At 44.7% G+C, this 26,315-nt stretch overlaps 1 protein-coding gene and 1 long non-coding RNA gene across 2 annotated transcripts in view; one reads left to right on the top strand and one right to left on the bottom strand.

Annotated features, from left to right (window-relative positions):
- Positions 1-301: 301 nt before the first annotated feature.
- Positions 302-26,315, bottom strand: part of LOC106604134 (shootin-1) — a 35,957-nt gene continuing 9,943 nt past the window's right edge. The window contains 17 exon segments of the mRNA XM_082975018.1: positions 302-1,797; positions 2,218-2,533; positions 5,248-5,380; positions 5,526-5,591; positions 5,668-5,691; positions 6,277-6,398; positions 6,575-6,648; positions 6,758-6,917; positions 7,100-7,253; positions 7,721-7,867; positions 11,341-11,435; positions 12,442-12,523; positions 14,409-14,506; positions 14,794-14,828; positions 15,971-16,113; positions 16,876-16,970; positions 24,638-24,698. Coding sequence (XP_082831144.1) covers positions 1,623-1,797; positions 2,218-2,533; positions 5,248-5,380; positions 5,526-5,591; positions 5,668-5,691; positions 6,277-6,398; positions 6,575-6,648; positions 6,758-6,917; positions 7,100-7,253; positions 7,721-7,867; positions 11,341-11,435; positions 12,442-12,523; positions 14,409-14,506; positions 14,794-14,828; positions 15,971-16,113; positions 16,876-16,970; positions 24,638-24,698 — 1,980 coding nt within the window. The 3' untranslated portion in view covers positions 302-1,622.
- On the top strand, positions 1,682-6,488 carry LOC123743074 (uncharacterized). Its single transcript, XR_006769814.2, has 2 exons — positions 1,682-1,818; positions 6,315-6,488. It is a non-coding gene; the product is annotated as an uncharacterized LOC123743074 (long non-coding RNA).

The following is a 26,315-nucleotide window of genomic DNA, read 5'->3' as shown; positions in this document are numbered from 1 at the left end:
AGGTAGTAAATCCAGAGATTTTTACCTTTGAGTCGATTCATCAGTCTCGTCCAGATCATTATGGCATTTGAAGTTCTTTATGATAGCCACATGAGTAGCTAATTAGCATTTCAAATTTTTTTTGGGGGGGGGGGTAAATACAAGTGAATATATTGATAAATCACCTTGTCCTAGAGAGATTTACATGGTTATCAAAACGTCACGCCAGGGTAAGCCTACATGAAACACAGCCCTTAAATATTATAATATTAGTAATATATTAGACATAAAGATGGAGAAATAGATTCAAGTACAAGTCTTGTCATTTGAATAGTAATTTTATTTCAGACAAGTGATGAATGAACATCAATGTAAATGTAAAAAAAAAAAATACACTTTTAAAATCCCAAACACACACAAAATCAAGATTCACACAAACTCAGTCCAGTTATTTCCTTTTCCATCAGCTGCTTGCCTGATAAAGATGGAATTGAGAAAATGGTGATAGGTTTAAGACTTAGTAAATCATTGCATCTGGAAAACAAGATTTCCTTTCATTTTGATGAAAGAAGGCTTTATAGAAATTACTTACAATAGAGTCAATGCTCTCAATGTTGTTTCTATGTTTTTAAGAAACATTTACAATGTCATGATGGGTGTGTGAATGAATGCCCTATGAGCCTTCAAATGTATTTATTTCTTAGATTTAGTTGCTGTATCAGTTAAATTTGCATACTGTTTAATCCAGTTGTTTTAGGTTGTACTAGATATCTGAAAGCGTTACCTACTAACATAATGCAGGTGGGGAATACACATAGGATGAAATCAGGTTACAGCAGTAAAGAAACAATGGGAGTATACCAGCAAATATGAACAAAGCACCTTATACAGCTTGGGAATGTAGGTGGAAGACATTTACAAATGTTGTCCCATTGCATGAAGATGCTACTATATCATGTTTTTCCCATTAAATACAATTTAGGATAGTCAAGAGGCAAGTGTGTCTAATACGAGGTAGACTGAGTACACAAGCACCTAATCCTCAAGGATGGTAGGCTATTTTGATTGAAACACGTGCATGGCTTTCATTTGCATCCCTACGCTGTATTTGCATTGATTACACATTAAAGATAGATAGTTCACAAACCGAAACAGAGCTCCAGTTTTGAAATAGCAAAAGTGCCTTAATAATGTGCAATATCTGTATCCTATTTGCTTATGATGACCCAGATCTTAAACATTGTTCTTTATCGATGTTTAGGTGGTGCTTCTGCTGCAAAAAGTAAGCAGTGACTTTACTGAAAGTCTTACGGTAGGTTATTGTCTTCTTTAGGTTCAGGAAGAGCAAGGAAGAAGCAGAACTAGAATTAAATACGTTTGTGCCATATATTAGAAGTATCATTCAGCTCCTGTTAGAGGAAGAGAGAGACTGGTCAAATAAAAAGGTTGTATTCTAAAACAGTGCATTAGATGATGACACAAAGCCACATCAGATCGAGAGAGTTTGTGCATAAAATAAAATAACCTAAAGCTTTTATAATTAAGTGTCTCTAACTGCAGATAACTGAGATTCTGTGCAAATTGTGCAGCTTTCCTCAGCCTGCCTGCCTTCCTGGTTGCCCAGGGACCTCTGGAGCCGACCTTCAACACTCTGCATCCGTGTTCCTGTTCCCGTTGAGTGGGTTGGGCCCTGCGGAGAGGCTGGGAGAGTGTGTGGCATGCGTGTCCAACTCCACACTCAGGCTAGGGTTAAGATGGCTGATTCCGTTGGGTTGTGGTGCCCATTTCTCAGGCTTCTGCTTCTCAGGCTCCTCCCCACTGTTGGAACACACAACAAGGGTGAGCAAGTTCTCCTTCAAAAGTCCTTCACATTTTCCTACATGTATTTTGCACCAACAAAGTCTTTGAAAGAATCCTTTTGTTTGAAAATAAGCAAATTGCCAACTTTGATTCTTATGGTAAAAAACACAAATAAATGTTTTATTGTCACACACCGAATAGGTGCAGTGAAATGTTTTGTTTTACAGGGTCAGCCATAGTAGTAGGGCGCCCCTGGAGCAAATTAGGGTTAAGTGCCTTGCTCAAGGGCACATTGACCGATTTTTCACCATGTCGGCTCAGGTATTCAAACCAGCGACCTTTCGGTTACTGACCCAACGTAGTTGTGCCTATCATATCTGGGCCAATTTAGCTGAAATAATTGACATGAGGATGGTCACCATAATAGATGTACATTACCTGACAATGCATCCATTGATGACCGGTGCCTCAGAGTAGACCTCTTTCTCAGACAAAGAAGTACGGGACCTCCTGTCCTGCCAGGACCCTGCTTGGGGCTCTTGGCAAGAGTCTGACCTGCGCCTGGCTGCTACAGCTGGGCCGGGCCCCCTTCCGCTGGGGGAGGCTGGCTCTCTGGGGCTCTGCCCAGGCCCTGGCCCTGTGGGCCCCTCTGGCTCTTTGCCAGAGCTGTCGGAGCTGTGGGAACTCTGGCTGTGCCTCCCATTCAGGCTGTCAGAGGACGAGACCTTGCTTATTTGTCCGTCCCTGCTCTCATCTGAGGGAGCGAGACAAAGGGGTTTGTAGGGACATGATGTAAGAGAACAGCATGTTCACTCTCTCTGTGGGTTATTATCTCCAGTAGATTACTATATGATCTAAGAGCATAAACAATCACATATTTGATGGGCATTTCACAAAGTAAACAGTAATGCAAGCGTTTACTAGCCACACTGTAGGCCTAACATCTAACCATAGGTTCAGTACACTGTAGGCCTAACATCTAACCATCCAGTACACTGTAGACCCAACATCTAACCATAGGTTCAGTACACTGTAGGCCTAACATCTAACCATAGGTTCAGTACACTGTAGGCCTAACATCTAACCATAGGTCCAGTACACTGTAGGCCTAACATCTAACCATCCAGTACACTGTAGACCTAACATCTAACCATAGGTTCAGTACACTGTAGGCCTAACATCTAACCATAGGTTCAGTACAGAGTAGGCCTAACATCTAACCATAGGTTCAGTACACTGTAGGCCTAACATCTAACCATAGGTTCAGTACACTGTAGGCCTAACATCTAAACATCCAGTACACTGTAGGCCTAACATCTAACCATAGGTTCAGTACACAGTAGGCCTAACATCTAACCATAGGTTCAGTACACTGTAGGCCTAACATCTAACCATAGGTTCAGTACACTGTAGGCCTAACATCTAACCATCCAGTACACTGTAGGCCTAACATCTAACCATAGGTTCAGTACACTGTAGGCCTAACATCTAACCATCCAGTACACTGTAGGCCTAACATCTAACCATCCAGTACACTGTAGGCCTAACATCTAACCATCCAGTACACTGTAGGCCTAACATCTAACCATCCAGTACACTCGGTTGTCCCAGGACATATTCAAAGGCAAAGATATTTTAGGAACTGGATACAAAGACTGCACTGCATCATTCTTATTGAATTCACAACACTGTGAATGTGGCTCACCACTAATGAATAGTGACATCCTGCATGCCCTGGTCTATAGTTTAATGATTAGAGTACTGTATGCAAATGATCATGACAGGGTCTATTGAGCCCTCTGGTGGGAAATGTAGAATAGTCAAGGCTAGAATGTGCATCTCTTTTTCAGCAGGACACTCAAATAGTCTGTATATACCCATCAGTGATGGTTGATGTCTTTTAAATGTTTTATGAGCATGGCCTTATTTGACTATTTCTGTCAATCATATTCACATCAATAGGTTCAGGCTACTGCATGATACTAGAATGTCCCCTAAACCCGTCATGAGGTAGCTCCAACCTAGCCTATGAATGAAAGTTTACAACGTAGGTGCACAGGTCGAGATCATTTTTGAGTTTTCAAGGTGACAGACAGTGACACGTTCAATAACGCCTTGCACATTCTTGCCTGCATCTAAGTTATCCAGGGTGTATTCATTAGTCCAACAGTTGCAAATGAGAGTTTCTATTGGACAAATTCAGGTATGTTTATCCCCGTTTTGTTACGTTTGCTTCCGTTTAAGAAATGTTTTTTCAACAGACTCGGCGGAATGAATACACCCCTGATCAAACACAGTTCACTTTCATAGCAACCCACATACAAACAGCATGATCACTTTGCTCATTGTATATATAATTCCTTCTCGCAACTATCTACGAGCTCGCCTCCTCTCACCTATTCCCTTCACTTGTGGACTTCAGTGCACAACACATCAGCTGTCTGTGACCGGGCAAAAAGAAATTCCAAGCCAAACCTTCATATCATGACCGCTAAACGCTACACACAGCCTACATTGTTGTCACGTCATAGACAATCACCATAGCTACTAGAACTAACGCGTTAGTAAACCTGCTATAATCATGCAGTACAGTCAGCAGCAAGCAGTTTAGCAGATACACCGGAGGGCAATAAATTAGTGAAATCAAAAGCTTACATTGACTTGGAAGAATTCCAGTGTTAGATAGCCAGCTAGCTAACATGTTGTCCACCCAATCAAAGGATCAGAGAATGAATTTAGTACTGAAAGCATAAGATACAGCTAGCTAGCACAGCAGTGCATAAAATGTGGTGACTAGTTGACTCAGACAGAGAAAGACAATAGTTTTGAACAAATTCATTTCTTCCAAAAATTAAGGAGAAGCAAGAGAGAGAGCTAGCTATATTTCGTAGTATATATATTTCACTTTCACTTACTTAGCTAGCATCGAATGCAGCTAGCTAGTTTAGCCTACTCAAACACCCATCTCAAACAGATCACCGCATTTTATGCACTGCTGTGCTAGCTAGCTGTAGCTTACGCTTTCATTACTAAATTAATTCTCTGATCCTTTGATTGGGTGGAAAATATGTCAGTTCATGCTGCAAGAGCTCCTATAGGTTGGAGGACGTCCTCCGGAAGTTGTCCTAATTACTGTGTAAGTCTATGGAAGGGGGTGAGAACCACGAGCCTCCTAGGTTTTTTATTGAAGTCAATGTACCCAGAGGAGGATGGAAGCTAGCTGTCCTCCGGCTACACCCTGGTGCTACCCTGCAGAGTGCTGTTGACCTACTGTAGACCTTCACTGCAAAACAGTGTGTTTTAATCAATTCATTGGTGATGTAAATATATTTAGTATAGTTTCATCTTTGTTTCACTATTTATATTTTTATGAAATTCACTGAGGAGGATGGTCCTCCTCTGAGGAGACTCTACTGATACCCATTTTAGGAGAATGAAGAAAGCCAAACAAACAAATGGTTTTGCTACCTCCTCCAGAGTCGCAGGCCTGTTTACGTCTCCTCCTAAGGATGACCTCCAGCTCACTGCTGACAGGGCTCTTCCCTGGGGGGGACGGGGCCGACTCCTGAGACCCCCGACTGGGACTCTTCTTCACCGTCTCCTGGGGGGAGGGGGGGGTCCAAAAATACAGACAACATGCTTTACAGTTGGTAACAGATATAATTATATAACATATATGTTTCATCATTTCTTAAAAGCATATATGAGCTTTTATAATAAGACTAATAAAATAAAACACTTCATACCAGAATGCCTTTCAGTTCTTCCATGGCACTCTCCTGTGGCAGCTTTTCTTCCATTACTGGAGGTTTCTAGGGGTTGAGAGAATGGTATTAATACATCAACTAAGTTAATAAACAGGACATAACACATATTTTACTTATGTGCTTACGCACACATCGGGCCTGGCAGCTAGTGTTAGCTTTTATCACATAGCTGGTCTATATTAGAGAGAATAAAGGTAAAGCTGGAGGCCATTTTATAGATTTTTCTCCTCGGAGCCTGTAAATTGTCATGGTGATGGTGTCAATCAATATAAAATAAATGAAATGAAAGCAACAGCCATGTGGTGTCTGTCAGTCTACACTGTGAGGTAATCCATGGGCAATGTTACACAAGGAGAAAGAGCCCATTCCAAAAGACAAACTGAAGACCGGTTTTAGTAAGAGATTAATAACAGAACTGCTATAATCCATTTCACTCTAGTACCATATGATGTGGATTATCCCTGTGATATGGGGTTTAGCATGTCGGGTTTTTTGTTGGTGATTTTAGGATCCAGAGAGACTTCACTATCACAAAATTGATGTAAAAGTCAATATACTCACTTTTACGACAACTCTCTTTGGGGAGACAGTCAGTTGATTAGAAAACATGGCATGGTTGGAAAAATAAGGGAGTAATCAGTTTGAGTCTATATTTCCACAGTTTGAGAACATTAAGTAGAGTCTATATTTCCACAATTTTCCAAGACAATTATTTAAACAAAACATGAACTGTTGACCTCTTCACCTTAGTGTCTCCTCCCTTGACAGGCCTCAGAACCACTCCATGTTTAATCCTCTCCATCATCTCATTTACTGCCTTCACTTTGACGTCATCTGTACCTCCTTCTGCACCTCCCTCTACAGGACAAGGAGAGAGACAGAGGGTTACATGGACAATATTGTAAAGATGTGTGATTTTAAAATAAAAATACAATTCCTCAATTATGAAGGATTATTTCAATCATATTCTTGAAATTGTATATTATTCTGACAGGTGCAAATTTGATTCTAAGTGATTTCAAACGTACCAGGAGCTTGCTCCAACTTCGGGGATCTCCCCTTTGAACCCTTGGATGATTTCCTCATGATTGCAATCAGTGAGCTATTGAATGAAGAGTGTAAATTAAAGTATGTTTAGACAGATCGGTGGTTAGAGCATTAATTTCTCCATGCAAGCCTGTACACAACAAAATAACAGACTATTGTCTTACCTGAGGGGGTTGCATCGCGATGGGGGAGGGGGTGGAGGAGGGGGAGGGGGTGGTGGTGGGGGTGGAGGGGGCTGGGGAACAGGGGCGGGGGGTGGGGCGATCCCTGGTTCAGGGCCTGGTGAGGGCTCAGTGCTCTTCTGGACCTGCAGCAGCTCTTGCACTAAAGATATAAAAGACAGATGTGTTAGATGAAGCCTGGGCCACCAGTCTTTTAACACGAGAAGATGGACAACTATCTATTCTACTGGTACTGCTGGAGATGTATTCTTTCACAAAGCTCCAGGAATAAAAGCTGTTACCCACAGTGTGATGTGATTGACAGCCAGTAGGTGTCCTCCTCACCTCTTTTCTCTAGGTCACGGTTCTTCTTCTCCACCTCCTGCAGACGTCCCTCTGTCTCTCTCTTCTCCTCCTCCATCAGTTCCAGCTGGCTCTGCAGCTCTGCTATCTGCTGTTTCAGAGAGTACTCCTGTAGCTCAACCTCCAGAGCCTTCACCTACATGGAGATGAATGGAGACAACCAGTGTGTTTGAGATCCAGATTGACTATATTTTAGTTGGACTGCACATAATCACTGATCTATAAAACATTTTCCACCCCAAATAACTACTCATTATGTGATCAAGATGAGCAATTCTGCTTTTTGACTTGTTGAAACTCTACGTTTTGGTCGCTAAAGACCTTCAGAGTTTTTAATTCCAAGCACCACAAGGAGAGACCATATAGGAGTGTGTGTTAATGTTCACTCTACAACACCTGGCATTTTGACCAAGAACATTTTGAAGTGCTGTGTAAGAGAAGACTTGAGCCTTGTGATTAAACATGTATTGATTTCACTAAAGCCCTTCAGTTGTATCCTCCTTGTTCTTCTGACAACACACCCTCTCCTCTCCCTTGCCAAGGATGGGCATTTTAGAACAGAGCTCTGCAGCACACTAAACAGACAGTCTCAGACATACCTACCTTCTGGTGATGCTGCAGTCTCTCCTGCTCCAGAGTCTTGGTAACATTAGCCACGTCCTCCAGAGCCTTGATCAGCTGCAGGCTGGGGTCTGCGTTCTGCAGCAGGATCATACTCTGTCTGTTAGCCTCTTTCTGCTTCACCAACATCTGTAGGAGGAGAGAGAAGGAAGGAGGGAAGGAAGGAGGGAGGGAGGGAGGGAGGGGAGGGAAGGAGGGAAAGAGAACAGGAGAGAAGTAGAGGAGGGAGTGAGAGAATGAGCGGGTTTTTTTCAAAGAAAAGAGACAGGTTTTCCAGATATGGAAGCATTAGACTGTAGCATGAAGCAGTATATGGAAGCATTAGACTGTAGCATGAAGCAGGATATGGAAGCATTAGACTGTAGCATGAAGCAGGATATGGAAGCATTAGACTGTAGCATGAAGCAGTATGTGGAAGCATTAGGCTGTAGCATGAAGCAGGATATGGAAGCATTAGGCTGTAGCATGAAGCAGGATATGGAAGCATTAGACTGTAGCATGAAGCAGTATATGGAAGCATTAGACTGTAGCATGAAGCAGGATATGGAAGCATTAGACTGTAGCATGAAGCAGTATATGGAAGCATTAGACTGTAGCATGAAGCAGGATATAGAAGCATTAGGCTGTAGCATGAAGCAGGATGTGGAAGCATTAGACTGTAGCATGAAGCAGGATATGGAAGCATTAGACTATAGCATGAAGCAGTATATGGAAGCATGAAGCAGGATATGGAAGCATTAGGCTGTAGCATGAAGCAGGATATGGAAGCATTAGGCTGTAGCATGAAGCAGTATATGGAAGCATTAGACTAGCATGAAGCAGGATATAGAAGCATTAGGCTGTAGCATGAAGCAGGAAGTAAGCAGGTGTTGTTTTTATCTAAATGGTCTACAACAACCACAGCCAGCATTCTCCAGAGAACCCCCTCTCCCTCTCCAGCCTCTTGCCAAGCAGCGATACAGATAATAGTACACCACACTACTGTAGCTGTGGTTCCCCCAAGCATATGTGTGCCCTTCAAAGCAGTGCTGAGTCTGTGCTGCTGCTCCTCAGTCCCCAGACTAGGACTAGTACTGCTGCTCAGTCTCCAGACTAGGACTAGTACTGCTGCTCAGTCCCCAGAATAGAACTAGTACTGCTGCTGCTCCTCAGTCCCCAGACTAGGACTAGTACTGCTGCTCAGTCCCCAGAATAGGACTAGTACTGCTGCTCAGTCCCCAGACTAGGACTAGTACTGCTGCTCAGTCCCCAGAATAGGACTAGTACTGCTGCTTAGTCCCCCAGACTAGGACTAGTACTGCTGCTCAGCCCCAGACTAGGACTAGTACTGCTGCTCAGTCCCCAGAATAGAATTAGTACTGCTGCTGCTGCTCCTCAGTCCCCAGACTAGGACTAGTACTGCTGCTCAGTCCCCAGAATAGAACTAGTACTGCTGCTGCTGCTGCTCAGTCTCCAGATTAGGACTAGTACTGCTGCTCAGTCTCCAGATTAGGACTAGTACTGCTGCTCAGTCTCCAGATTAGGACTAGTACTGCTGCTCAGTCTCCAGATTAGGACTAGTACTGCTGCTCAGTCTCCAGATTAGGACTAGTACTTCTGCTCAGCCCCCAGATTAGGACTAGTACTGCTGCTCAGTCCCCAGATTAGGACTAGTACTGATGCTGCACAGTCCCCAGACTAGGACTAGTACTGCTGCTCAGTCCCCAGAATAGAACTAGTACTGTTGCTCAGTCCCCAGATTAGGACTAGTACTGCTGCTCAGTCCCCAGAATAGAACTAGTACTGCTGCTCAGTCCCCAGAATAGGACTAGTACTGCTGCTCAGTCTCCAGATTAGGACTAGTACTGCTGCTCAGTCTCCAGATTAGGACTAGTACTGCTGCTCAGTCCCCAGACGAGGACTAGTACTGCTGCTCAGTCCCCAGACTAGGACTAGTACTGCTGCTCAGTCTCCAGATTAGGACTAGTACTGCTGCTCAGTCTCCAGATTAGGACCAGTACTGCTGCTCAGTCTCCAGACTAGGCCTAGTACTGCTGCTCAGTCCCCAGACGAGGACTAGTACTGCTGCTGCTGCTCAGTCCCCAGACTAGGACTAGTACTGCTGCTGCTGCTCAGTCCCCAGACTAGGACAAGTACTGCTGCTCAGTCCCCAGACTAGGACTAGTACTGCTGCTCAGTCTCCAGATTAGGACTAGTACTGCTGCTCAGTCTCCAGATTAGGACTAGTACTGCTGCTCAGTCTCCAGATTAGGACTAGTACTGCTGCTCAGTCTCCAGATTAGGACTAGTACTGCTGCTCAGTCCCCAGACTAGGACTAGTACTGCTGCTCAGTCCCCAGAATAGGACTAGTACTGCTGCTCAGTCCCCAGACTAGGACTAGTACTGCTGCTCAGTCCCCAGACTAGATCTGGAGGGTTTCTGCTATTGGATGTCAGTAAACATGCATTCAGACAAATCTAATATCAATTCCTCAACACAAAATAATGAATACTCAAATGAATTAGCAGTGAGACTATAACTAACTGTTTATCTAACACTAATTTAAACATTAGTAATACAACAATTGTAAGGTAATAAAATAACCATATTCTCAGAAAACATTTGAAGATGTCAGCTATCACACTAACAGAACGACAACAAACATGTGGAGATGTTAGTTATCACACTTAGAGAACGACAACAGACATGTGGAGATGTTAGTTATCACACTTAGAGAACGACAACAAACATGTGGAGATGTTAGTTATCACACTTAGAGAACGACAACAGACATGTGGAGATGTTAGTTATCACACTTAGAGAACGACAACAGACATGTGGAGATGTTAGTTATCACACTTAGAGAACGACAACAAACATGTGGAGATGTTAGTTATCACACTTAGAGAACGACAACAGACATGTGGAGATGTTAGTTATCACACTTAGAGAACGACAACAAACATGTGGAGATGTTAGTTATCACACTTAGAGAACGACAACAGACATGTGGAGATGTTAGTTATCACACTTAGAGAACGACAACAGACATGTGGAGATGTTAGTTATCACACTTAGAGAACGACAACAAACATGTGGAGATGTTAGTTATCACACTTAGAGAACGACAACAGACATGTGGAGATGTTAGTTATCACACTTAGAGAACGACAACAAACATGTGGAGATGTTAGTTATCACACTTAGAGAACGACAACAGACATGTGGAGATGTCACACTAAGAGACAACAAACATTTGTACAAGTGATTAATTAACATGGTGCTTTAAGTTTTCATACAGTATAGTGCCATTATCCCAGTCATCATGTCTGATATGAGTCTTCCTCTGCCTGACTGCCTGCCTGCCTGCCTGCCTGCCTGCCTGCCTGCCTGCCTGTCTGTCTGTCTGTCTGTCTGTCTGTCTGTCTGTCTGTCTGTCTGTCTGTCTGTCTGTCTGCCTGCCTGCCTGCCTGCCTGCCTGCCTGCCTGCCTGCCTGCCTGTCTGTCTGTCTGTCTGTCTGTCTGTCTGCCTGCCTGCCTGCCTGCCTGCCTGCCTGCCTGCCTGCCTGCCTGCCTGCCTGCCTGCCTGCCTGCCTGCCTGCCTGCCTGCCTGCCGGTCTACCTCATGGGCGTAGGTCTCAGCCTTCACCCTCAGGCTCTGCTCCAAATCCAGCTGCTCCTTCATCTCCTCATACTCTGTAGTAGCCATCACAGACACTGAAGGGAGAGAGAGAAAGAGAGATAGAGAGACAGAGAGAGAGAGAGACAGACAGACAGTCAGACAGGGGGAGAGAGAGAGAGAGAGAGAGAGAGAGAGGTGAGAGAGGGGGAAATGAGGCATAACAGTAACAGTAAAACAGTAAAACACAGACACTTGAGAAGGATGGGTCTAATTGAATTATCTAGCGCATAAAGCCTCAACCTGTTTACAGACCACTGTACCACGATGATGTCTCTACCATGATGATGTCTCTATACCACGATGATGTCTCTCTACCACGATGATGTCTCTCTACCACGATGATGTCTCTCTACCACGATGATGTCTCTCTACCACGATGATGTCTCTCTACCATGATGATGTCTCTACCACGATGATGTCTCTCTACCACGATGATGTCTCTCTACCACGATGATGTCTCTCTACCACGATGATGTCTCTCTACCACGATGATGTCTCTCTACCACGATGATGTCTCTCTACCATGATGATGTCTCTACCACGATGATGTCTCTCTACCACGATGATGTCTCTCTACCACGATGATGTCTCTCTACCACGATGATGTCTCTCTACCACGATGATGTCTCTACCACGATGATGTCTCACTACCACGATGATGTCTCTCTACCACGATGATGTCTCTACCATGATGATGTCTCTCTACCACGATGATGTCTCTCTACCACGATGATGTCTCTCTACCATGATGATGTCTCTACCACGATGATGTCTCTCTACCACGATGATGTCTCTACCATGATGATGTCTCTCTACCACGATGATGTCTCTCTACCACGATGATGTCTCTACCATGATGATGTCTCTCTACCACGATGATGTCTCTCTACCACGATGATGTCTCTCTACCACGATGATGTCTCTCTATCATAATGATGTCTCTCTACCATAATGATGTCTCTGAAGGGAATAGGAAGATTGTGTAGCAGTAGCCTTGACAGTTGATTAAGGATGGTGAGATGGGCGTATCATGTCACTCACCTCTATTGAACCTCTTGATGGTCTTGCTTTGCTGCTCAATGGTTTTGTGAAGCTCCTTCATTTCAGCCTGCTCCTTCTCAGCCTACAAAAACATTTCAAACAGAGCAGAAAGGCTGGTAAAACATGAACAATCAAGGTTTATGGTGTTTCAACATGACTGAGAATATAATATACTGTATACACAGTGCATTGGGAAAGTATTCAGACCCCTTGACTTTTTTCACATTTTGTTACGTTACAGCCTTATTCTAAAATGGATTGAATCTTTTTTTCCCCCTCAACAATCTAAACACAATATCCCATAATGACAAAGCAAAAACAGGTTTTTAGAGATTTTTGCACATTTATTAAAATTAAAAAACAGAAATAGTTTGTTTACAAAATTATTCAGACCCTTTGCTATGAGACTCGAAATTTGGTTCAGGTGTATCCTGTTTCCATTGATCATCCTTGAGATGTTTCTACAACTTGATTGGAGTCCACCTGTGGTCAATTCAATTGATTGGACATGATTTGGAAAGGCACACACCTGTCTATATAAGGTCCCACAGTTGGCAGTGTATGTCAGAGCAAAAACCAAGCCATGAGGTCAAAGGAATTGTCCATAGAGCCCAGAGACAGGATTGTGTCGAGGCACAGATCTGGGGAAGGGTACCAAAACATTTCTGCAGCGTTGAAGGTCTCCAAGAACACAGTGGTCTCCATCATTCTTAAATGGTAGAAGTTTGGAACAACCAAGACTCTTCCTAGAGCTGGCCGCCTGGCCAAACTGAGAAATCTGGGGAGAAGGACCTTGGTCAGGGAGATGATCAAGAACCCGATGGTCACTCTGACAGAGGTCTAGAGTTTCACTGTGGAGATGGGAGAACCTTCTAGAAAGACAACCATCTCTGCAGCATTCCACCAATCAGTTCTTTATGGTAGAGTGGCCAGACAGAAGCCACTCCTCAGTAAAAGCCACATGACACCCTGCTTGGAGTTTGTCAAAGGGCACCTAAAGACTCTCAGACGATGAGAAATAAGATTCTTTGGTCTGATAAAACCAAGATTGAACTCTTTGGCCTGAATGCCAAGCGTCATGTCTGGAGGAAACCTGGCAACATCCCTACGGTGAAGCATAGTGGTGGCAGCATAATGCTGTGGGGATGTTTTTCAGCGAAAGGGACTGGGAGACTTGTCAGGTTCGAGGGATAGATGAATGGAGCAAAGTACAGAGAGATCCTTGATGAAAACCTGTTCCAGAGTGCTCAGGACCTCAGACTGGGGCGAAGGTTCATGTTCCAATGGGACAACGACCCTAAACAAAGTGGCCAAGTCAATGCAGGAGTGGCTTCGGGACCCATCTCTGAGTGTCCTTGAGTGGCCCAGCCAGAGCCTGGACTTGAACCCGATCTAACATCTCTGGAGAGACCTGAAAACAGCTGTGCAGCGACGCTCCCCATCCAACCTGACAGAGCTGGAGAGGATCTGCAGAGAAGAATGGGAGAAACTAAAATACTGGTGTGCCAAGCTTGTAGCGTCATACCTGAGAAGACTCAACGCTGTAATCGCTGCCAAAGGTGCTTCAACGAAATACTGAGTAAAGGGTCTGAATACTTATGTAAATGTGATATTTCAGTTTTGTATTTTTTATAAATTAGTAAACATTTCTACAACCATGTTTTTTCTTTGTCATTATGGGGTATTGTGAGGGGAAAAAACTATTTATTCCATTGTAGAATAAGGCTGTAACATAACAAAATGTGGAAAACGTCAAGTGGTCTGAATACTTTCCGAATGCACTGGAAAAAAGATGAGACTATCTGAACAGTGATATTCTGCATTCACGCTCATATAATAGAATACAAGTCCTCTCACCAGCCCTCAGAATCCCACCCCAAACAGACAGAGAAAAGTTCTGTGCCTGTCTGAGACAGACCTCCTGTGAGAGGTATTGATTACCAGGCCTGGTAGTTGGTAGTACCCACCAGGATGGTTAGCTCTTCAATCTGTCTCTGCTGCTCCTGAAGCTGACAGGCAAGCCTCTTCTTCTCCTCCAGCAGAGTGCTCACTGTCTCCTGAAGTTCTGGAGGGGAAGAAAGAGGTTCTTGGGTGACACTACGTGATGACATCTCTTCACTCCTAAGATTCTAACATATAGCTCTACTACTCTGACATTTTAACATGGTTTATCTTGTTACTGGAAATACCATTAGAAAAAAAAACTACAGAAAGGTGAATCCTAACATGCTGTACAGGCACAACATCATTTCATTGCAGTCAGTCCATTACCCCGTCAAGACAAATCTAGACAAAGGGTCTGATATAGCGTTAACCTGCTGTTGGTACTGGCTTTACGGGTCTGGTAGGTACCTTTAGCCTGCTGTTGGTACTGGCTGTGTACGGGTCTGGTAGCTACCTGGTACTGTCTGTGTACTGGTCTGGTAGCTACCTGGTACTGTCTGTGTACTGGTCTGGTAGCTACCAGGTACTGCCTGTGTACTGGTCTGGTAGGTACCTGGTACTGTCTGTGTACGGGTCTGGTAGGTACCTGGTACTGCCTATGTTCGGGTCTGGTAGCTACCTGGTACTGCCTGTGTACGGGTCTGGTAGGTACCTGGTACTGCCTATGTTCGGGTCTGGTAGCTACCTGGTACTGCCTGTGTACGGGTCTGGTAGGTACCTGGTACTGCCTATGTTCGGGTCTGGTAGGTACCTGGTACTGCCTGTGTACGGGTCTGGTAGCTACCTGGTACTGTCTGTGTACGTGTCTGGTAGGTACGCTGGTACTGTCTGTGTACGGGTCTGGTAGCTACCTGGTACTGGCTGTATGGGTCTGGTAGGTACCTGGTACTGTCTGTGTACGGGTCTGGTAGCTACCTGGTACTGTCTGTGTACGGGTCTGGTAGCTACCTGGTACTGTCTGTGTACGGGTCTGGTAGCTACCTGGTACTGTCTGTGTACGGGTCTGGTAGGTACCTGGTACTGTCTGTGTACTGGTCTGGTAGCTACCTGGTACTGCCTGTGTACGGGTCTGGTAGCTACCTGGTACTGTCTGTGTACTGGTCTGGTAGCTACCTGGTACTTTCTGTGTACTGGTCTGGTAGCTACCTGGTACTGCCTGTGTACGGGTCTGGTAGCTACCTGGTACTGTCTGTGTACTGGTCTGGTAGCTACCTGGTACTTTCTGTGTACTGGTCTGGTAGGTACCTGGTAGGTACCTGGTACTGCCTATGTTCGGGTCTGGTAGCTACCTGGTACTGCCTGTGTATGGGTCTGGTAGCTACCTGGTACTGTCTGTGTACTGGTCTGGTAGCTACCTGGTACTGCCTGTGTACGGGTCTGGTAGCTACCTGGTATTGTCTGTGTACTGGTCTGGTAGCTACCTGGTACTTTCTGTGTACTGGTCTGGTAGGTACCTGGTAGGTACCTGGTACTGCCTATGTTCGGGTCTGGTAGCTACCTGGTACTGCCTGTGTATGGGTCTGGTAGCTACCTGGTACTGTCTGTGTACTGGTCTGGTAGGTACCTTTAACCTGCTGTTGGGTACTGTCTGTACGGGTCTGGGCTGGTGTCCTGTGTGTCCGTCTCCTCTTCCAGAGGCATGCAGTCTGTGATACTAGGTAGCATCTCATCCAGACAGGGTCGAGACGACAGGCTCAGATACTTCAGCTTCCTGTTCTCACTGTTCAACTGGGGGACAAACAACACACACTGGATTATATGTGATAAAGACAAATTATATAAAGCTGATAAGAGGTCGATAGCACACATCAAAATACACTGATTTGGCATGTTGATTGTTTGTGATATTGTAAAATATGTATGTACTGTAGCTTACACATCAGAGGCTTGTGGAAATAAACATTATGCACACAAGCCTATACAAATAACCAACATTCTAATGATCTCTAGTCTAAATCCATTTAATCACCTCGCAGTGTCAATCTCTTACCTTGGTGGTAAGGGCCTCAACTACTAAGTCAAGCAGTATCAGTCTCTTACCTTGGTGGTAAGGGCCTCAACTACTAAGTCAAGCAGTATCAGTCTCTTACCTTAGTGGCAAGGGCCTCAACTACTAAGTCAAGCAGTATCAGTCTCTTACCTTGGTGGCAAGGGCCTCAACTACTAAGTCAAGCAGTATCAGTCTCTTACCTTGGTGGCAAGGGCCTCAACTACTAAGTCAAGCAGTATCAGTCTCTTACCTTAGTGGCAAGGGCCTCAACTACTAAGTCAAGCAGTATCAGTCTCTTACCTTGGTGGCAAGGGCCTCAACTACTAAGTCAAGCAGTATCAGTCTCTTACCTTAGTGGCAAGGGCCTCAACGACTAAATCAAGCAGTGTCAATCTCTTACCTTGGTGGTAAGGGCCTCAACTACTAAGTCAAGCAGTATCAGTCTCTTACCTTGGTGGCAAGGGCCTCCACTACTAAGTCAAGCAGTATCAGTCTCTTACCTTGGTGGCAAGGGCCTCAGCATTTTCTCTGCAGGATTTTTCTATCGCCAGCTGCGTCTGCAGAACGCTCACCTCCTCAATCACCATTTGGGAAACTGGAATACAAAAAACATTGCATTGCAGTTTGTTTTATGGTACGATTTGACTCCTATTTTAAATAATGAATGAATGGCTGAATGGGGGGGCAATATGTCTATTGTGATACTGTATTTCCCCTTTGAGCTATTCAGTTTCCCTCTATTTCCCCTTCTCCCTATTGAGCTAATCAGTTCCCCTCTATTTCCCCTTCTCCTTATTGAGCTAATCAGTTCCCCTCTATTTCCCCTTCTCCCTATTGAGCTAATCAGTTCCCCTCTATTTCCCCTTCTCCTTATTGAGCTAATCAGTTCCCCTCTATTTCCCCTTCTCCTTATTGAGTTAATCAGTTCCCCTCTATTTCCCCTTCTCCCTATTGAACGATTCAGTTTCCCTCTATTTCCCCTTCTCCTTATTGAGCTATTCAGTTCCCCTCTATTTCTCCATATTGATCTATTCAGTTTCCCTCTATTTCTCCATATTGATCTATTCAGTTTCCCTCTATTTCCCCTTCTCCCTATTGAGCTATTCAGTTCCCCTCTATTTCTCCATATTGATCTATTCAGTTTCCCTCTATTTCTCCATATTGATCTATTCAGTTTCCCTCTATTTCCCCTTCTCCCTATTGAGCTATTCAGTTCCCCTCTATTTCTCCATATTGATCTATTCAGTTTCCCTCTATTTCCCCTTCTCCCTATTGAGCTATTCAGTTCCCCTCTATTTCCCCTTCTCCCTATTGAACGATTCAGTTTCCCTCTATTTCCCCTTCTCCCTATTGAGCTATTCAGTTCCCCTCTATTTCTCCATATTGATCTATTCAGTTTCCCTCTATTTCTCCATATTGAACGATTCAGTTTCCCTCTATTTCTCCCTATTGAACGATTCAGTTTCCCTCTGGCGACAGACAGAACTGTAGCAGGGTCCATGTGACATTCTGATGTAACCAGATCTTGTTGTATTGGAGACCAGGAAGGCTCATTTATTACTATTTACTCTAGCTACTAAATACTCTACAATCACATTAACTAAGGTCCATTTGGTTCCACTGAACATTTCACCTTATTCTGAATTTGTGGTTATTTTTGTTTCAAAACATAAGGCTACAGTACTTAAAAGGTTCTTAAAATATTTAACGGGAAAATTAGATTGGCTGCTGCTGTTGAAAGGCAAAGAGGTACAATCATTCTCCCATTTGCACATAACCATTGCATATTGGCACACTCACTACACCTAGAACACCCACTACACTCACTACACCTAGAACACTCACTACAGTCACTACACCTAGAACACTCACTACACTCACTACACCTAGAACACCCACTACACTCACTACACCTAGAACACTCACTACAGTCACTACACCTAGAACAGTCACTACACTCACTACACCTAGAACACTCACTACACCTAGAACACTCACTACAGTCACTACACCTAGAACACTCACTACACTCACTACACCTAGAACACCCACTACACTCACTACACCTAGAACACTCACTACAGTCACTACACCTAGAACAGTCACTACACTCACTACACCTAGAACACTCACTACACCTAGAACACTCACTACAGTCACTACACCTAGAACACTCACTACACTCACTACACCTAGAACACTCACTACACTCACTACACCTAGAACACTCACTACACCTAGAACACCCACTACACTCACTACACCTAGAACACCCACTACACCTAGAACACTCACTACACCTAGAACACCCACTACACTCACTACACCTAGAACACTCACTACACTCACTACACCTAGAACACTCACTACACTCACTACACCTAGAACACCCACTACACCTAGAACACTCACTACACTCACTACACCTAGAACACTCACTAAACCTAGAACACCCACTACACTCACTACACCCAGAACACCCACTACACCTAGAACACTCACTACACCTAGAACACTCACTACACTCACTACACCTAGAACACTCACTACACCTAGAACACCCACTACACCTAGAACACTCACTACACCTAGAACACCCACTACACTCACTACACCTAGAACACCCACTACACCTAGAACACCCACTACACTCACTACACCTAGAACACTCACTACACCTAGAACACCCACTACACTCACTACACCTAGAACACCCACTACACCTAGAACACCCACTACACTCACTACACCTAGAACACCCACTACACCTAGAACACTCACTACACCTAGAACACCCACTACACCTAGAACACCCACTACACCTAGAACACCCACTACACTCACTACACCTAGAACACCCACTACACCTAGAACACTCACTACACCTAGAACACCCACTACACCTAGAACACCCACTACACTCACTACACCTAGAACACTCACTACACCTAGAACACCCACTACACCTAGTACACTCACTACACCTAGAACACTCACTAAACCTAGAACACCCACTACACTCACTACACCCAGAACACCCACTACACCTAGAACACTCACTACACCTAGAACACCCACTACACTCACTACACCTAGAACACTCACTACACTCACTACACCTAGAACACTCACTACACCTAGAACACCCACTACACTCACTACACCTAGAACACTCACTACACCTAGAACACCCACTACACTCACTACACCTAGAACACCCACTACACCTAGAACACCCACTACACTCACTACACCTAGAACACCCACTACACCTAGAACACCCACTACACTCACTACACCTAGAACACCCACTACACCTAGAACACTCACTACACCTAGAACACCCACTACACTCACTACACCTAGAACACCCACTACACCTAGAACACCCACTACACCTAGAACACCCACTACACTCACTACACCTAGAACACCCACTACACCTAGAACACCCACTACACTCACTACACCTAGAACACTCACTACACCTAGAACACCCACTACACTCACTACACCTAGAACACCCACTACACCTAGAACACCCACTACACTCACTACACCTAGAACACCCACTACACCTAGAACACTCACTACACCTAGAACACCCACTACACCTAGAACACCCACTACACCTAGAACACCCACTACACTCACTACACCTAGAACACCCACTACACCTAGAACACTCACTACACCTAGAACACCCACTACACCTAGAACACTCACTACCCCTAGAACACTCACTACATCCCCATCACCCACTACACCTAGAACACCCACTACACCCACTACACCTACAACACCCACTACATCCACTACACTCACTACACCCACTACACCCGCTACACCCACAACACCCCAACACCCACTACACTCACTACACCTAGAACACCCACTACACCCACTACACTCACTACACCTAGAACACCCACAACACCCACTACACCCGCTACACCCACTACACCCACTACAGCACTACACCCCCTACACCCACTACACCCCCAACACCCCCTACACCCACTACACCCACTACACCCCTACACCCCCAACACCCACTACACTCACTACACCTAGAACACCCACTACACCTGCAACACCCACTACACCCACAACCCCCACAACACCCCCAACACCCACTACACCTACAACACCCCCAACACCCACAGCACCCACTACACCCCCTACAGCCACTACAGCCACTACACCCACTACACCCCCAACACCCACTACACCCACAACACCCCCAACACTCACTACACCTAGAACACCCACAACACCCACTACACCCACAACACCCCCAACACCCACAACACCCACTACACCCCCAACACCCACAACACCCCCAACACTCACTACACCCACAACACCCACAACACCCACTACACTCACTACACCTAAAACACCCACTACACCCACTACACCCACTACAACTGCAACACCCACAACACCCACTACACTCACTACACCTAGAACACCCACAACACCCCCAACACCCACTACACCCACAACACCCACTACACCCCCAACACCACCAACACCCACTACACCCCCACAACACCCCCAACACCCACTACACCCACTACACCCACAACACCCCAACAGCCACAACACACCCAACACCCACAACACCCACTTCACCCCCAACACCCACTACACCCCCAAGACCCCCAACACCCACTTCACCCCCAACACCCACTACAGTCACAACACCCACAACACCCACTACACCCACAACACCCACTACACCCACAACACCCCCAACACCCACTATAGCCACAACACCCACAACACCCACAACACCCCCAACACCCACTACATCCCCAACAGCCCCAACACCCCCAACACCCAGATAGCCATCATTTGTTAATTATTGAAATGCTACCCGACCAATGTTCCCTGTAAACTGCTTGTGTGCAGGACTGCAGTGCAGAGTAAATATCAGCCAGAGCAGAGAATCCTACTCCGATGCTCTCTGTTTCGGAATGTTGCATTTAAAGTGGCTTAACACTGCGTTGATTCGATCACAATTCCCACAGTAGAGGGAAACGTCAATAGTGTTAACTAAAGGGGGAAACTGTAGAAAGTTGAGTGAACCTCCATCTCGTGCTTCTCTGCTCTGGCTGATTTTTACTCTGCACTGCAGTCCTGCACACGAGCAGTTTACAGCCTGCAGTAGCAGCCAATGTGTGGTGTTCAATGTAGGCCTACATTCCATGAGACATCTGAATAAAACATGCAGGGCTTATCTGCTTGTCCTTCAGTCAAGGAGGTGACTGAAAATGTTGTGTTGGTTTGATGCAAGAAACAAAATAGAATTATTCCCATACCATTACTACAGAGAATCAGACATATTCTGCTACCCTCTGCCTATTGGCTACTCGTCTGAAAATACAACACTCCCCCTTTAAAACAGAAAACAAAGCTCTTTACCTGACTGGTTTTTCAAAGACGGCTAGAAATACGTTTTGTGCTCTTGTAGGAAGCAACCACTCCCCCATTGCCGACTAGAAATGAGCTATAATTGGGCTAATAACTCACTAACAAGCAAAAGATATGAACAAAATGTACACACGTGGCTAAATGCAACTCTCACTTTGATCTCAAAACAAGCGCATCTTCTCACAACCGCTTATGCTGTAGCCTTAACATTGTGCAGTTCAAAGTGAATGGCACAGATTCATATATGGAAATGATCTATTTGCATACAGTATACGGATAATGCAGCTCTGATTGGATATGACGCACCGGTCTGGTAGAGTATGGGTCGTGCCTGGGCAGGCTGAATGATAGAACAACTATTTCCATGTTCAAATGTTATGGGATGCATTTTCTCCATTGTTTTTGATGGAAGAACTACATTATGATCAAATAGCCACATTAGCCTACTTGACCACTGTCATAACTGTAACTTCAAAAAGGGTACAGCGCCAAAAAATTGCACAGAATTTTCAATAACGTTCAAGTTTGTGCTCAGCAGACCTGAAATTTGCTCAGTGTTGAAAAAAATGAGAGGAAACATTGCTCCCTACACATCTTAGTTGATAGAGTGTATACTACTACAGTACATCTGGCCCCTCAAGGGAGAATCTGGTTTCACCTGTTTCACCGTGACACCAATCCAACTAAGGGTACAACAGCCTACCTAGTCTGCTAAACTCCCCCTGTCCTCTATGTTCTGCAGAAGCAGCCGCTGTGTTTATTCATGTGCTATATTGTTCCGTTGCAAAAAAAAACACTAAATTTTAATGCAATATTCAACATGTTAATGCTTATTCATTCACTTGCTTTAATGCCTTCTGAACACACATGCCTCTGCATATTATCCCCAGCTTGATTACACCATTTTTACAAAGCAGTAGGTCGATCCTAACCCTGGTGTCTAACACTGAGCATGCATGAGTCCCTGAGAATTCTGGGAAAGGGGATAGGTGATTATGCTTGTTATCACGCTTAGGAGCAGTAGGAAAGTTCTGCAGCACACACACATGATGACAGGCTGATCTCTATAGCTGTCCCACAGTTAAACTACTCCTCTCCGACTCCCTGGATAGGGGATCTCCACATGAGACTAGTGGAAGAGCAGAGCTGGAGAGGCTGTGTGTCTGTATTGTGGTAGAGATTCTAGGTCAATAACTACAGGCAGTGGCTGTGTACCAAATGGCACCCTATTCCTTACATAGCGCACTACGTTTCACCAGAGCCTATGGGAATAGGGTGTCATTTGGGACACAGACAGTGACTTACTCAGAGCTCCTCTACAGAGGCAGCAGAATATTATCCTAGACACCAAGCATTTACCGCTGTCAGGAGGGAGAGGAGCTAAGCTAGGCCAATCAGCAGGGACATTTGCAGCATCATGCTGGCTCGCTGCGTCAAATGCTGCAGGCCTGAGTCAGCGATGTGGTCTTGGAAGTACTATTGTTGGTTGAATGTAATCAGCCATCTTCTGGTCCTAGCAAAGCAAATAGCTTATAGCCTATAATTTCAGGATTTCAGTAATATTGAAAATAAGCAATCTTCATTTTCAGAGATTATATAGCTAATGGTAATTGTATGATAAATGGTAGTTGGTCATACATACTAATATCTCTTGTTTTAAGTGCATGTCAACTTGAAATGATATTTTAAAAGCTTATTTCCCCATATTGACTAGAGTATAATGTACCTATAATATAACCAGTACCACTCTGAGTGAAAGGACACAATAGATGCCAGACTGGAACACAGGAACAGCCCCTCTCTTTCTCTAGTCATGAATCATTCATAATTGAGGACTTGAATAATGCAGTGAAATAGCACGAGGCGTTGGCGTGGTGACTGTGGTTCAGATCAGCGAGATGAATGAATGCCGACCACAGCAGGGGACAGAGGAGAGACACAGTCCCCTGATTATAATAAGACCTGGTAATAACACGTTATTTTGCCCTAGCTGAAGACTCCTATGGAGTCTAGGAGTCTACAGTCATAATTCAGAGCAACCTGTCTTTAACTATCTATTGTTTAGGTTAAAGGCCAGCAAACAAAATAGGCTACCTCTCTGTTTAAAGATTGTCTGTCTGGGAAGCTGAAACTGGTCAGCAGGATTGGTTCCAGCTTTGTTGAGGAGAGAGACACACATCTAACTTTATTAGGTTACGTAAGAACTACAAAAATGATTTCATGCTCCACTTCAAAAGGTGTAAACACTTCTTACACGATTCACCGATCCTACAAAAGTGTCAAGCAGAAGCATTTCAGAAACTTGACTTGTAACGATACAGCCAACCATCTGAACGAAATGCTGATGACGTAGCCTATAACACAACATTCCCAAAGACAGCTAGCTGAAAGCTGTGAGAAAGTAGCACAACAACACTGTCACACTAATGCTACACTGGACTTTAAAACCTACACTATACTGTAGCTGTCAATGTTGAATATTGAATGATTATTGTCTTTCTTACCTCGCATAATGATATCAGACTCCAGCACTCAACCCTGTAACCTTGTTCCTTACCAAATCAATTGTTAATGGAGCTCCTGTAGTATTTTATTACATGTTGCTAGTAAGAACTGGGCAGGGTTGCCAAAACACAAATCCATGACTTTGGTTGGCTGAGGCTCCAAGTAGTGATGGAAACTGGGATACCTTCTTACACACACCCATTCAGGAGCCAGTTTGGAGCGGCGGTCATCACCAGAGGGGTGTGTAGAGAGCTGTGAGGAAGGGTAATCTGGGTAACAGTAGTGTAAAATGTGTGTGTGTCAGTGTCTGGAACTCACCTCTCTTGATGTGTTTCAGCTGGCTCTCTGCTTCATCTCTCTCTTCAGTCAGTCTCTTGCACTGAGGAACAGGAATTAATGGGGTCACAAGAAAGTCATGTTCTACAATACGATCATATGCAGGTCACAGTCACCAATTAAGAAACACAAATAGATCTCCATTCACAATTCATTTAAGTGTAGTTAATTGACTACAGTAATCCCATTGGCGTTCATTGTTATAGGGTATGAAGTATAGGACACTGGACTCACAACACTGACCTTCTGTCAACACACTGTCTCTATCTGTCACAGAATTTCAGTCTGTGACAGACCCTCACAAAGTTTTACAGATGCACCATTGAGAGCATCCTGTCAGGCTGTATTACCGTCTGGTACAGCAAATGCCCTGTCCGCAACCGCAGGGCTCTCCAGAGGGTGGTGCGGTCAGCCCAACGCATCACCGAGGGCATACCTCCTGCCCTTCAGGCCGTCTACAGCACCCGGTGTCACAGAAAGGCCAAGAAGATCCTCAAGGACCTCAGCCACCCGAGCCACGGCCTGTTCATCCCGCTATCCTCCAGAAGGCGAGGTCAGTGCAGGTGCATCAAAGCTGGGACCGAGAGACTGAAAAACAGCTTCTATCTCAAGGCCATCAGACTGTTAAATAGTCACCACTAGCCAACCTCTCCCAAGTAACCTACCCTAAACTTTAGCCACTGTCACTAGCCGGCTACCACCAGGTTACTCAACCCAGCACCTTAGAGGCTGCTGCTTATGCACATAGACCAGAAACACTGGTCATTTTAATAAAGGAACACTGGACATTTTAATAAAGGAACACTGGTCATTTTGATAATGTTTCCTATTTAGCTATTGCTGTACATATACTATTCTATCCTATGTATTCTATATACTACATATTCTATCCATATACTGTCCATGATGTCTATGCATCCCATTATATATATATATATATATATACACAATACCAGTCAGTGAAGGTTTCTTCAAGTGCAGTCGCAAAAACCATCAAGTGCTATGATGAAACTGGCACTCATGAGGACAGCCACAGGAAAGGAAGACCCAGAGTTACCTCTGCTGCAGAGGATAAGCTCATTAGAGTTACCAGCCTCAGAAATTGCAGCCCAAATAAATGCTTCACAGAGTTCAAGTAACAGACATCGCAACATCAACTGTTCAGAAGAGACTGCGTGAATCAGGCCTTCATGGTTGAATTGCTGCAAAGAAACCACTACTAAAGGACACCAATAATAAGAAGAGACTTGCTTGGGCCAAGAAACACGAGTAATGGATTTTAGGCTGGAGGAAATCTGTCCTTTGGTCTGATGAGTCCAAATTTGAGATTTTTTGTTCCAACCGCCGTGTCTTTGTGAGACACAGAGCAGGTGAACGAATGATCTCCACATGTGTGGTTCCCACCGTGAAGCATGGAGGAGGAGGTGTGATGGTATGGGGGTGCTTTGCTGGTGACACTGTCTGTGATTTATTTAGAATTCAAGGCACACTTAACCAGCATGTCTACAACAGCATTCTGCAGCGATACTCCATTTTATCTGGTTTGTGCTTAGTGGGACTATCATTTGTTTTTCAAAAGGACAATGACCAAAAACACACCTCCAGGCTGTGTAAGGGCTATTTGACCAAGGAGAGTGATGGAGTGCTGCATCAGATGACC

The sequence above is a fragment of the Salmo salar genome, chromosome 05 (genome assembly GCF_965601325.2).
Source record: "Salmo salar chromosome 05, fSalSal1, whole genome shotgun sequence".
In the NCBI taxonomy this organism is placed as follows: domain Eukaryota; kingdom Metazoa; phylum Chordata; class Actinopteri; order Salmoniformes; family Salmonidae; genus Salmo; species Salmo salar.
This window is presented reverse-complemented; position numbering and strand designations above follow the sequence as displayed.